Below are 15,000 nucleotides of genomic sequence, written 5' to 3'. Positions count from 1 at the left end.
CATAATGAAAGAAAAATACATTATAAAAGTAAGGTTTACTGACCACCAAACAACAAAAGATATAAAAGAAAAAGGGATATATCTATTCAAACTATTCATAGCACCCTGGCAGATTGAATATGAACATTTCACACAAATAAAGCAGTGCATGAACTGCTATGGGTATGGGCATAATAAAGGAAACTGCCCTTCAGGCAAAATAACTATATGCTCAGAATGTGCCTCCAGCACACACAACTACAGAAGTTGCAAAAGCACTCATAAGAAGTGCATAAATTGTGGGGGGGACCATAGGACCATGGCCAACACATGTCCTAATAGGAAAGCGGAAATTTAAAAAATACTGGAAAAAAACACTGTAAAATTAAAAGAAAAAGAAAAAGAAACAAAACCTATAAAAGAAGATGCACAAAAAGCAGCACAAGCAACCATAAAAGCAACACAAAACGCCTGGCAACCCCTAATAAAGGAGGTAAAACAAGTCCAGCAGGACATGAAAAAACGAGAAAAAAATGAGCCAACCATCCACCTCGCCCTCCCAGACAATTTATCCAAAGAAATACTAATCGTATTATTAAATGCCCACGTCCAAAACATAATTGACCCCAGCAAAGGGTTCAGACATCATGCCAAAACAGCCCTGGCTCGAAATAATCTTCCCCAACTCGATCTGGGAGAAGCAGACTCCTGGGGAATTCTGAAGGTCATTCCCCCTCCCTTAACTTCCCACCCAAACCCACCCCCCTCCCAGCCCCCCACCCATGCCTCAACCCCTGATAACCCCAATCAAACCCCTGATGACTCCCAGGTCGAAACCTTTAAAACCCACCACGACAGGTGGAGCGTTCAGTAAGGCCAAAACAAACGATCCAAACACAAGCAACACAAACCTGCAAAATAAAAACGCACCCACCAAAACACACCAGCGAGACCTGTCGCAGCTGATCAACCTCACGCAGTCGGCCGAAAGAAAAAGAAAAGAAAAAGCAAGGTTCTGACACAGAACAACCCCAAACCCAACAGGCCACAAATAATAAACCCACTAAAACCAAAACCAGCCCAAACAGGCTCATGTACGGCACAGTAACTGATGCCTCATATTACGGCATTCGCTTTTATGCTGCCGATCCGCTCGTGTACGAGTGTTGCGACGCCTCCCTCCTCGGGAAAGAAATCGCCCGCGGCAACATCAAGTGGGTTTACACGAACGCTGCCGAGTCGGATCTCGTGACAGCGCAACGTCTGCATAAATACCTCCTTGCTGGAGAACTCGACATCACAAACACACACATGACAAGATACAAAAATGTCAACGACTTACGTAATGGGTTCCACCCTGCAGACAACTCCACACAAAACAAACCATGAACCCACACTAATCAACAATACAACGCCTCACAGTCCTGCAACACAACGTGCTGCAATGGACCTACGATCGCCGCAATGAGCTCTGCAACATGTACTGGAAATACGACCCTCACATTATACTCATTAACAGCCACGGACTCGACAACGCAAACAGAATCAAAATACATACATACACAACATATCAAACGAACCACACAGGTGAACGAAGCGATGGTGTTGCTCTCGCCATCAAATCGAGCCTAAAGCACAAAATTCATGACAACTTCACGTCAGAGCTCATCGCGGTGGAATTCGATACTCCACACGGTCCCATTATTATTGCTACCATCTACTTACCACCACGCAGACCATACATACCTGACCAGGACATATTCTAGCTCCTCAGACACAGGAAACCCACATATATACTCGGGGACTGGAATGCACAACACCATACATTCGGCTACAATTACACTAACGCCGTGGGGCGAGGGCTCGTCTCCCGCATCCTCGACGGCACACTACAACACATCGGTCCAGACTTTCCAACACGAATAAACAACCGGTCAGCAACTACACCAGACATCGTACTCAAAAGCAGACACGCACACCTGAACATACATCTCCAGCAAGGAGAGATCACCACTAGCGATCATCTCCCCATCATAGCCACCATTTCGACCAACCCAATCATGATTCCATCTCACCCAAAAGAAAGCCTTAAAAATGCAGACTGGGACTCCTTCAAAGAATCCCTTTCACAAACCCAAAATCAGGAATTACAAGGGCGACCAACAACAGTGATAGACGCATACCTGAAATCATGGTATGATGACATCACCATAGCCAGACAAGCCCACATTCCAAAAACAACATACAGAACAATACCACAACATAAACAAAACGACACCCTTCGCTCACTTACAACACAATATCATAATGTCCATCTACTTGCCCAAACACGAGGATGGGACCAAGAATTACGAAACCGATACAGACATATTCAAGCACAACTACAAAACGCAAACAGAGAACTCCACACAAGCACATGGACATCACTCATGGACGAACTCTGCCAGAACCATACAGACCCAAAGACATTCTGGAAATCTTACAAAAAACTAATGGGCACAGACAGACAAAGATGCACATACATATATGATGAACAAAACAACAAAATCGACTCTATACAAGACATGGAAACACTTCACAGACGATTCTGGCAGAGAAACTTCCAAATCACAGACACAGAAAATGAAAACTTTGACGAAGACACCGAGCACGAAGTAAATATGGCACTTCAACAATCACAACATCTGCTACAACCCACACAAACAATTGACCTAACTGCTTCCTTGGCCACAGGACACTTTCCATCTCTTTTCAAACATGCCTGCCTCACACTGATTCCCAAACCAAACAAATCAGTCCACTATGTCAACAACTACCGATCGATCTCCTTGCTCGAGGTCCCGGGGAAAATACTCGAACGCATCATAACACGAAGACTAAACATGCACCTAGAAACAAACAACAGACAAACATCATTCCCCGGGACGTCAGTAAGGCCTTCAACAAGGTGTGGCATAGTGGACTAAAACACAAACTCATTAACCTACAACTTCCACCAAACTTCACACGCCTTCTCTGCAACTTCCTCGACAACAGAACTGCTAACATTCGCCTCGAATACTACCACGGGCCCCCCATCCCCCTTAGGAGTGGGGTCCCCCAGGATAGTGTCCTGGCACCAACAATCTATATACTACACACTGCAGATCTACCACTCCCAACACCATACAGCAACTACATATCCTACGCAGACGACATAACACAAATCATAACACACCCAAACAAATCTAAAAACATCATGAAAATATCCACAGAACGTGCCATCAATCACATCAACACTTTCGAGAGGAAGTGGAAGATCCAAACAAACACACAAAAGTTCACAAACATACCGATTGCAAGAATGAACCCGCCAAACATACAAATAAACAACGCAGACATACCAAACGCAAACAACGGCAAACTACTTAGCCTCTCCCTCAACAGATGGGGTGTATCCACACACGCAAAACAACGAATAAAACAAGCAAACACTCACACTCACCAAACTACACAGGTTCACACAATGTACAACACGAACCAAACTACAACTCTACAAAACAGTACTCCGACCCATACTCGAATACACCCCAGTGCCACTACACACAAGATCAAAAACACAACAAATACACATGCAGGCGGTCCAGAACAAAGCTTTGCGCTGGGCCGCAAACATAAGATACCCACACACAACACCCACCCGAGAACTGCACGAAAGATACAACATTGAGCCACTAAACACCCGAATATACGCACGTGCACGCAAAACATGGGAGAGGCTACAACAAACAGACGACCCACTCTACACAAACATCATAGAAACTCACAACAACACAAATACTGAACACCGTTGGTGGCCACGAAGCCTTAAGGCGATATACGAACACCCACCACGCCCACTGTATGTCCGGGAACGACGAAACGAAAATTAAATAAATGTTCATTTTCCCTGTGCTCCCGTGTTTTTCATCCATGTTCTGAGTGTTCACACTTCCCGTGTACATCACCGTGTTTTCGTGTTCTCGTTCATTCTCCCCTTCATGTCTATATGTGTGTACATATGTGTGTTCGCTCTCCCTGTGTTCCTGTGTTCACACGGGCGTGCTCTCGTGTTATCATCCATGTTCTGAATGCTCATAATTCCCATGTACATCACCGTGTTCTCGTGTTCACGTTCCATGCTCCCCTTCATGTCTATATGTGTGTACATATGTATGTCTTCGTTCTCACTGTGTTCTTGTGTTCACACGGGCGTACTCTCGTGTTATCATCCATGTTCTGAGTGCTCATAATTCCTATGTACATCACCGTGTTCTCGTGTTCACGTTCCATGCTCCCCTTCATGTCTATATGTCTGTACATTTGTATATGTTCGTTCTCACTGTGTTCTCGTATTATAATCCAGGTTCAGATCGTGTTCATACTTCCTATGAACACCACCGTGTTCTCGTGTTCATGTTATACGTTCGTGAAAAAAAAGATGGTATCACCCAACTCGTCGTCCTCGAACGAGAGGTAGAGTCTCTTATGCCGTAGGGGTCACCCCGACCTGCCATGCATCTCAGTATGCATGACAGATCGGGAGGAAACCAGGCATAAAAAAATAAAAAAATAAAAATAAATAAATAAATACATTATAATAATATTAACATGTTCCAATTCGTATCGATATGTGTGTGTATATGTGTGATCTCGTGTTCTTGTCCATGTTTGATGTTCACTCTCGTCCTTGAACGAGAGATAGTCTCTCATGCCGCAGGGGTCACCCCGACCTGCCATGCATCTCAGTATGCATGACAGATCGGGAGGAAACCAGGCATAAAAAAAAAAAAAAAAAAAAAAAAACGTTCTCTCCCGTGGTCCTCGTTGATGTTCTCTCTCAAGTTCAAAAAGAAGAAAAAAATATACATATATACATAAGTACGTACACATGTGTATAATGCTTATGAGTGTAAGAATGTGTATGTATACAGCAGCCCAGGTCTTTGTCTGACCGTGAGTGCGTCGCTTCCGTGACCATACCCATAATCGTCCGCAAATATCACGCCCACGATTATGTCTATGTCCACGGCCACGCGCGTGCACACGCTCAGACAACACCTAGAGACAGCACCTGCCGTTTTTAATTAAACTATGTACAAGTACATAACCACAACAACCTTTATATTAATATAAAGGCAAATATCCTACATTTCAATGTAGTTATTTAAATAAAGAGCAATCAAGAAAGCACAGCATGCAAACAGAGCAAGCAAAGGCAGACGCCTCCTCCAATAAACACTAAGGCCTCGAAGGGGCTTCTGACCTCCGATGCACTGCTTGGAAGCCACGAAAACAAACGAAACAAGCACGGGGTATCGCCCCCCGTCTCTCGATCTCTAACTTATTTTCCACTTCCAAACTAACCTTCTCCTCAGCCATCCTACGCCTCTCCCCCCCCCCCCCCTTAGCTAGCAGTCACTACAGACATAATGATCGGTGACTTGATACTTGACACACACCCATACCTGACCTGAGCTACCAGCACCTGCCCCAAACTTACCTGCTCCAGCTGAAGCTATTTAGAAGCCTCAAAGGAAGAAGTAGAAGCTACAAGAACTCTTTTAAGGAAGAGTCTTAATCTACAGTGCTAAGTGGGTGACACTTATAGCAAGAAGAAGAATTACCTGACTTAATCCCAAGAGGGTACCCCTTATGCCAAGGAGTTGACATCTTAAAGGAGTTGGCATACTAAAAAGAGATCCCTTCATAGCAAGGGTTTGACACTCGGCTCTCTCGAGCCAAGCACCTCGGTGCTACAAGAGATCCTTGCAGGCACACACCTGTCCCCCCTGTCCTTTACCACCACTTTCGGCGTTAGGATAACACCGTTTGTTTCCGAAGGCGAACCCTGCGGTTTACCCGGCGAAGGCCGGGGTCTCAAAGGGGTCCCTTAGTTGGGATACTGGAGGAAACACTCGGAGGTTGCCACCTTGGTTAGGCTTAGGGAACGGCGGTAGGCCACTCTAACACTCCTGCCAACTCTAGCTAGACACTGTCTACATAACAACTACAACTGGAACTCCCACCGAAGTGGAAGGGGACAGGTAAGTTAGACGAAGAGTTGAGGTGAAGAAAAACAGTCAGGAAAATGTAGGAAAGACGTAGTTATAGTAGTGGGAGGACGAAACTCCCTGTCTGACTTGTTAAATTCTTGAAGTGTCATGTCCACTCAAAACCCTCAGGGAGGCCTGCCAGGTCGGAAGGGTAAAAGTCTTGTTGTTTGTAGTTCTTCTTCTTCATGTTATCTGGAGGGTGAGTAAGTTGAAGAGGGTAGGGAGGAAGGGGTCTGGAACTTGGGGTTGGGGTTAAGGATAAGGATTCTTTATTTATTTAATAACTCTTAACTTAGTAAAAACCTTTTTTTTTTTTTTTTACTGTCTACATAGCCAACCTGGTTAGGCTCCTTAGAGATAAGAGGAGGTTGTCAGAGATAGGAATTAATCTGGCAACACAGGCAGGGATTGGACCTTTTTCACTGACAGGACGAGGATATGCTAGTGGAACCATGGCTTCCACAACCAAGATAAAGATAAATCTTGAAGGCATACCGACTCTGACCAGGAAACAGGAACTAAACTCGTTAATGTACGGCAATGGCATCCACTTTCTGAGGATTATTGACTCAAGGAATGGCTACATTGTCTTACCTAAGACATCTAAAGATGCTGACAAAATAATGTCCCCAGATTTCCGACGCAAACTGAAAAACTCTGGCTATGAACCCCAGATGCCCCTTGAGACCAAAGCAAAGATGACTATTGTTATAAAGAAAGTGGACTCATACATTACCAGCCATTCGAACGAAGAGATTAAGGAAGAACTGGTCAGACAACTTAAGCTACAAGTTGACGAAGTGTATAAGATGCCTCAGCACGGAATCGTTAAGATTCGATTCCCAGACATACAAACTGCCAACAAGATAAAGGAACAAGGTCTAATCTTATACAATTACAGCATAAACCCGGCCCAGATCGAGGAAGAACGATTTATTAGTGATTCAATGCATGAATTGCTATGAATATGGCCATGTAAAGGGAAAATGCACAAAGAAGAATTCAGAAAAATGCAGCGAATGTGGACAAACTGGACACAGAATTACTGCATGCAAGAGTACCACCAAAAATGCCTGAACTGTGGAGGCGATCATAGAACTCTTTCTGGTGCGTGTCCCATCAGAAGGAAGGAAATTACAAAAGTCGAAGAAAAGAAGCAAGAGAAACAAGTGCAAAAAGAGTCCAGACTACTCAGTGAAGTGGTCAAGAACACAGCAAAGGCTACAGCAAAGGTTGAGAAAACAATTGAGAAGACTGCCAAAGCCACAGCCGAAATTACAAAAACGGCTATCAAAGAGATTCAACCTCCTATAATGCAACTGCCCAACAATCTGGTTGTAAAGACTCTGATAGCTCTGATTCACGCCCACCTGGCCAACCTTGCCCAACCAGGCTGCTTTGCAGAACAAGCAAAGCTAGCCTTGAGGCGAAACAATCTCCCTGAAATGGACCTTCCAAATGACGTGAATTCGGCAGGTATCCTGAGGGTTATATTACCAACAGAACCCTCAGACACTCCCAAAGAAACCACAGAAGCACCTGAAGAAGAAGAAATGCCAGAACTGCCAGTTCTTGAAGAAATGCCGCCACTGGAAGAGCCCACTGCACCAGTAACCCAGTATGTGAGGGTACCATCCCCTCAAAGGTGCAAAAACATAAAGAAGGCCAGAGAAGCAAGAGGCAAGGCAGTAGGAGTCGTCCTGTACACTGCCGAAAAGAACATCACAAACGGCAATATTGATGATGAAGACGTTGCAGAAAACATAAAAAATGGCAGGATGAAATACTCCTACAATAATCAGAAGCTGAAATCTGATGATTGTGCCAGCATCATAGACAAGAGAATTAGGGCAGACGCCCTAAATCTCGGTGGTGTGATCATCACCTACCTCGACCCTGAGACTTATAGGAAGAGGAGGAATGGCTATGAGTCCCAAGAGAGGCATGAAGATGGACCTGCAGCCAAATCCAAGTGAATCACACCATTACTGTAGTACAGCAGAACGTCTTCAAGTGGACTATGGTTCGTAGGAACGAACTGTCGGGCATGTACAGAGCCCTAAATGCAGATATAGTCCTGATAAACAGTCATGGTTTGAAGGACACAGACAGGCTGAAACTGTTCCCCTACTTATGTTATCAGAGGAACAGGACTGGAGAAGCAAGTGATGGCATAGCAATAGCAGTCAAAAGAGAAATCAAACATAAGATTCTCGACGACTTTGATGAAATGCTGGCAATCGAGATAGAGACCAGCAGAGGTCCAATAGTAGTGGCTACAATGTATCTGCCTCCAAGAAGGGCAAATGTTCCACTGCAAGACTTGTACAGTCTACTTCGACGAAGATTACCCACATACATAGTGGGAAACCTCAATGCCAACCATCCAATGCTAAACAATAGAGCAGGCAACCAGGTTGGCAATGCTATTGCTAGAATGGTTGCTGATGGAGATCTAATCCACATGGGACCAGACTTCCCTACTTCCATCACAGGGAACACAGCAACCACACCAGATATTGCACTGTGCAATAACCAAGCCCACCAGAACGTGATCATGGAATCGAGCCCTGCAAGCACCAGTGACCACCTGCCCATCATCCTCAAGATATCATCTAACCCAATCATGAAAAGCCTAAACACTAGCAGACTCAACTTTAGAATGGCTAATTGGGGAGGATTCAAGGATGAGCTCCAGTCCAAGCCTGCAGCCAACTTGAGGACAGGGTTGTCAACTGGCAGTTTTCATTACCAGATTTACCACAATCTGGTAATAAAAAACGAGTTTGGTAATGAATTACTGTGTTTTGGCAATCTGGTAATGGGAGTGTAAAAATTTGGTAATAAGTGAATATGTAAAGAAATAGGAATAAAAATTATATATATATATATATATATAGAGAGAGAGAGAGAGAGAGGCGCTAGACATGTTCAGTTCCAGTATGGGACGGGGCTCTTACAGGCCCACGGACAACACGCCTAACAGCGAGCCAGTCTTCATCCTGCCATCGTATGTGGTGCTTGTGATTTAGGTTTTGGAAGTATAACATTGGTGATACGACATGTCTAAATGGAAAGGCACGTATGACTCTACAAGAACTTATCACAGTGCATGGAAAAAGGAATACCCATGGGTTACTAAAGCAAAGGATGGATCGCAACATGCCTTTTGTAAAGTGTGTAATAAAAATCTGCAACCACGAAAGGCCACGCTTAAGGTGCCTCTGGATCCACTCACCAGCTGATCTGTCCCATGGCATCTCTCACAGTAAGTTTATTTCTTATCACAGTTTTCTTATCCCAGTCAGTAGTATTATTCGTGTAACTTGTATGTACATTGGATTTATAATTAGCAATAATTAAAAAGTTTGGTAATGAAATGACGAATCTGGTAATAACTGGAGTCGAACTTGGTAATGCCTGTCGTACAAGAGTTGGCAACCCTGCTTGAGGACTGCAACATTGGAAGAGATTGATGAGGAAGTCCAAAAGTGGTACAGCGATGTTGAAGCTGCACTTGAGCATCATGTACCCAAGAGCAACCACAGGACTATCCCCCATCCAAGGCTAACACCTGAAGTAAGACTGCTAAATATACAGTCGAATCACCTGCAGCACTATGCAGGAATTCATGGATGGACACAAGACCTGAGAGCAAGATACAGAAAAGAGAACTCTCTAACCAATGGAGGAGAGCAGTAAATGACAAGTGGAAAGAACTTGTTAGACAAGTAGAATGGGACCGAAAAGATCCACAGTCCTTCTGGTCAGGAATAAAGAAACTGATGGGAAGAAGTGAAAGCAGTAGCAGCTACCTCCTCAACGAACAGGATCAGAAGATTCATGAAGAAGAAGAACAAGAAATCCTGTTCAGAAATTACTGGAGAAATTGTTTCCGAATTACCGAAGAAGAAGAAAAAATTTTGACAGTGATTTCGAGGAGATCATCATAGAGGAAATAGGAAGGCACATCCACCTCCTATATCCAGAAGCTGCTTCTGACTTCACAAGACTGGATCCCACAGATCCACTGATGACCAAGATCAGCCCCAGAGATGTCAAAGTAACTATTCAGAGTTTCAAGAATAGAACTGCTCCAGGCAAAAGCAGGATCAACAAAACAATCCTGCAAAATCTTCCAAACAAGATGTTGCTGAGACTGGCAAACATATATAATGCCTCTCTCACTGCTGGTTACTTCCCTGACCACTTCAAGGAAGCAAGAATCAGAATGATTCCAAAAGCCAGGAAAAATCCAAGAAAAGTTGAGAATTATAGACCCATATCTCTACTGGAAGTCCCAGGCACAGTCTTTGAAAAGATATTGAACATAAGATTGCGAAATCACCTGAAGATTAACGATCTGCAAAATCTAAGGCATGTTAACATGGCTTCAGACCAGGCAGAGGAACATCAACAGCCATTGCAATCATATATGAAGAAATCGCCAATGCCATGAGCGAAAGGAACCAAGTCAATGTGGTTCTGAGAGATGTGGCCAAAGCCTTATTATGTGACTTTCTCGAAAGTCGAAGTGCAAGAATAGTCGTCGGCAATACAGTCGGCGAAGCAATTCCCCTCATGAGTGGAGTTCCACAGGGAAGCTGCCTCTCACCGACACTGTTCACCATATATACAGCAGACCTGCCTGAACCATCACATGGCAGCAATCACTATATGTATGCTGACGACATCACTCAAATAATCAAGTACGAGGGGAGATCGATCGAGATGATGGCACTCAGAACTGCCAGAGCCATAGAGACCATCAATCGATACGAAAGACAGTGGAAGATCTCAACCAACATGAGAAAATTCCAAGTCATTCCTGTGGCCAAGTTCAAGACTGTAGATCTGATAGTGGATGAGGAAGCAGTGGACCACTGTGACAAAGGAAAGATACTAGGGCTAACAATTAGCAGAAGAGGAATTTTCCCTCACATAAATGAAAGAGCAGTCAAAGCTAAACATCAGCTGAACAAGATCAGAAGGTTCCAGACACTGAGTCCTGAAACCAAGCTCTACATTTATAAAGCCCTAGTGCGGCCCATCATGGAATACCCGCCAGTGCCTAACCACACCATTTCAAGAAGGCAGATGATGAAGCTACAGACTATTCAGAACCAAGCAGGCAAATGGATTCTGAATATTCGCTTTCCCGAAGTAATCAATGCACGAGAGATCCATGAAAGACTAAGGATCGAGGCGATCAACAAGAGACTCCACCATCAAGCCAGAAGAAGATGGACAAGAATCCAAGATGAGGATGAGGAGCTCTACAATCGCCTCAATGTTCGTCCAGAAGGCACACATGCCTGGTGGCCCAAAAGCCTCAGCAGAATCAATGGTATTGAAGAAGTTGAGGCCATATTCACGGCATCAGGCACAGGAGACCGATGATGTAAGGAGGCAACTATGAAGAGGAGAATATAAAAGAAGATTAAGACAAGAATGAAGAAGTAAAACTTCAAGAGGACCTGCAATCAAGAGTGAAGATTTTTTAACACCTTTTTAACCCAGACTACAAGCTAACCCACAGGGCTCCACTTCAACGTCAAGCACGGCACATCATGCATAGCAGTGAGAGGTGACGTGCGAGGTCGGCAGAGCTTAAGAATGTAAAAATAAAAAAAAATAAAAAATAGCCTGTTAGGTGTTCTGGTTTCAGGCTGCCTCCCGAGGGGTTGACCCGGGGCTTTGTTCAGCTACTAAGGGCGCACATGCATGCTATTTCTCTCACTTCTTTCTCCTGGTCTTACAACTTATCCTTTCTCCTTTCTCCAGCTTTCTCAGCTTTCCTTTTATCACTTGATCTCCTCGCAAATTACTTTTCCACTCTCACTCCAGCTCCCTTCATCACTTCCTCTTCACTTTACATACTTCCATTATTCAGGATAGTCATTGCTTGGTGTTCTGGTATCCCGACTGCCTCCCGAGGGGTTGACCCATGGCTTTGTTCGGCTGCCAAGGGCGCACCTGCACTCTATCCTCCAACTTCCTTCTCCTGGCAGACCTCCAATTAAAAGCTAATACTCTCTTCACTGTGCTTAACTTTCTAACTCTCACTTTATCTCCTCTCAAGTTTCATTTTTCACTATCTCTCCAGCTCCTTTAACCACTTCTTCCACTTTTCACGCTTATTTTTTTTTTTTTTTTTTTTTTTTTTTTAAGTATTCTCTATTAAATTTCGAAGAACTTAAAAAAAAATGATTATAAATAAAATAAATTATCCTTACCCCTAACCTCAACCTTCTATACCCAGACCCCTTCCTCCCTCACTCTCTTCATCTTACTCAACAAGCAAGCAGACTTCAAGATCCAGATTTCGTCATCACCTTCCAACCAGGCAGGCCTCCCTGAGCTTCGAGTGGACATGACAACAATTCCAAGTCATACAGGGAGTTCCGTCCTCCCACTACTATAACTACTACTTTCCTTCATTTTCCTAACTGTTTTCTTCACCTCAACTCTTCATCAGACTTATCTGTCCCGCTTCCACTTCTGTGGAGGTTCCAGTACAGTACAGACAGACTGACACCTTATTTCCCCGCCTGTTTACACGTGTTGTGATATTGTTTATTGCTGTGACCATTGTGCTGTAGTGAATATCTATTGTGCACCATAACGTCAGACTATTTGCGTTTTGGAATAAACGTGTAATGTTCAAACCCTGTGTCTGGCATCACTACCTATTTTGTGGTGGGTTGTTAGTTACGACAGGCTAAGACAACCCTCACAAAGAGAGAGAGAGAGAGAGAGAGAGAGAGAGAAAGAAAGGTACAGAGAGAGTGAGAGACAAAGCTCGAGTGAACGAGAGAGAGAGAGAGTATATATATACATACACACATGTATATTTATGTATGTATATATATACATATATATTATATATAAATATATATATATATATATATATATATATATATATATTATATATATTTATATACATATATGTATAGATGTATGCATATGGGTAGGTATTACACATACATACATACATACATATATACACACATGCACACGCACATGCACACACACACACACATATATATGTGTGTGTGTGTGTGCATGTGTGTATATATGTATGTACATACGCACACGCACACACACACACACACACACACACACACACACACACACACACACACACACACATTTATATATATATATATATATATATATATATATATATATATATATATATATATATATATATATATATATATATACATGCTGCTTACAGAGCGAGAATGAGAGATAGAAAATATGCATATACATGGGCAGAGGTATGTTATTTTACGTAATTCAGCATACATATAGCAAGAGATTCTATTTAACCGTAAATTGTGCGTCCCATCAAATACCGTCACACATAAAGTGTATTTCGATGACAAGTATGACAATTATGAAAAAGTAGGTACCGGTCTACTCTGAGGATGAACTGAGCCATGCATAATCCACATCTGACCATCCACATTCACGTGCAATATTCACTGGTCCCAAACACCTGCACATGTCGGGGTTCCAGGCGTATATATGCGGTCAACTCGTTAGCCAGAAGTCAGTGTGGACTGGGCAAGCATCAGCAACTTCCATACGACACTCGCTCGGGCACAAGGAGCAGAAGAGGCAAAGACAACGATGGCTCGACTCGCTGGAGGATCGGCCTTGGCAGCTGTGCTGGTGTTGGCGGCCGCCGTGGCACTTCCGGGCCAGGCATATCACTTGCTTTCGGTAGGAGAGTCTGTCAGGGTGAGATAAGGGAGGAGGGGATCTCACGGGCTTGGCTGGTGAGAGAGAGTAGGAACCGTGTGCTCGGCTGGAGGAAAACGCTGCCCAAGCCGAGCTAAGATTTGAGATACCAGCGACCGCACATCAACAGAGAAGAAAACGGAGAAATAATTGGTTCTTTCTGCGTTTCAGTCTGATGGCGGCGACTCGAGTGTGGTTGAACCTCGCATTCTTCAGAGGCAACGTGAGTCTTTTCTTGTTTGATCTCATTTCTATTTTGAAGGAAGGCCAAAGGCTGGTGCATGTGGATTAGCTCGTTCGGGTCATTTCCGTTCCTTATCGTTCGGCTGCAGTAGTCGTCCAAGATGCAAAGTCACACTGACTGGTGACCTGTTGTAGCGCATCCTCCATTTCGTTGCCCGCAGTCGCATGCGGGGGCGCCACGGCCAGTCCGGGGAGCGAGACCGTGCTCGGGCCAGGGCAGACGCTGTGCATCGCCTCCCCGCGCTACCCCAACAACTACCCGAAGAACTGGGACAACAACTGGACCATCAAGGTAAGGGTTCCGGCGGAACGGTAAGCGTCTGTGCGCCTCGAGCAACGGCTGCTTGCGGCGCCGCCCGACTCACACGCCACTCGTGTCTCCACAGGGCGCCACGCCGGACGTGAGGCTGGAGATCAGCTGTTCCCCCGTGGCCATCGAGGGCAGTCAGTCGTGCACCAATGACCGCCTCGTCATCATGCACAAGTGCTTCTGGAAGAAGTGAGTGGCAGAGGGAGTGTTTCTTGTTTTCCTTTGGATGCAACACAGGGAGGCTCTCCCACAGGGTTAGAGAGGCACTTGTGACTGGCGCCTCGCCCTCGCCCCCACAGGTACTGCGGCCAGAAACGCCCCGGGACCATCACGACGTGCGGCCCCTGGGCGAGGCTCACCTTCCGGACCAACGGCGCCACGCAGAAGAAGGGCTTCCACTGCACCGTCACGGCCTTCGAAGGTACGTGCACCGGCACCTGGCACCTTGCCACGGCCTGACGCCTGGCACGCCTCACGACCTGTCAAGGGAACTCTGGCCCTTCTGTGCAAGAGTAGTTGCATCGTTAACGCGGCCAATTCCTCTTTCGCAGTGACGACAACCACAAGCACAACCACCACCACGGCGACCACCTCAACCACGCCGACCACCACACCCACAACAACTTCAGTCACCACCACGCCAAC

The 15,000-nt window shown here is 44.9% G+C and overlaps 1 protein-coding gene across 1 annotated transcript in view; it reads left to right on the top strand.

Annotated features, from left to right (window-relative positions):
• The first annotated feature begins 13,619 nt into the window (after nucleotides 1-13,619).
• LOC122254179 (uncharacterized) overlaps nucleotides 13,620-15,000 on the top strand; it is a 4,135-nt gene continuing 2,754 nt past the window's right edge. The window contains exons 1-6 of the mRNA XM_086548833.1: nucleotides 13,620-13,784; nucleotides 13,974-14,025; nucleotides 14,207-14,337; nucleotides 14,432-14,544; nucleotides 14,655-14,776; nucleotides 14,907-15,000. The exon at nucleotides 14,907-15,000 is cut by the window's right edge and continues 731 nt beyond it. Of these exons, the coding sequence (XP_086404959.1) occupies nucleotides 13,692-13,784; nucleotides 13,974-14,025; nucleotides 14,207-14,337; nucleotides 14,432-14,544; nucleotides 14,655-14,776; nucleotides 14,907-15,000 (605 nt within the window). The 5' untranslated portion in view covers nucleotides 13,620-13,691. The remainder of the gene's footprint in view (nucleotides 13,785-13,973; nucleotides 14,026-14,206; nucleotides 14,338-14,431; nucleotides 14,545-14,654; nucleotides 14,777-14,906) is intronic.

This window comes from Penaeus japonicus, unplaced genomic scaffold, assembly GCF_977035675.1.
Source record: "Penaeus japonicus unplaced genomic scaffold, GWHDUDI00000001_assembly GWHDUDI00000021, whole genome shotgun sequence".
Taxonomy (NCBI): Eukaryota; Metazoa; Arthropoda; class Malacostraca; order Decapoda; family Penaeidae; genus Penaeus; species Penaeus japonicus.
The sequence above is the reverse complement of the archived record's forward strand: the minus strand, read 5'-3'. Positions and strand labels throughout refer to the sequence as shown.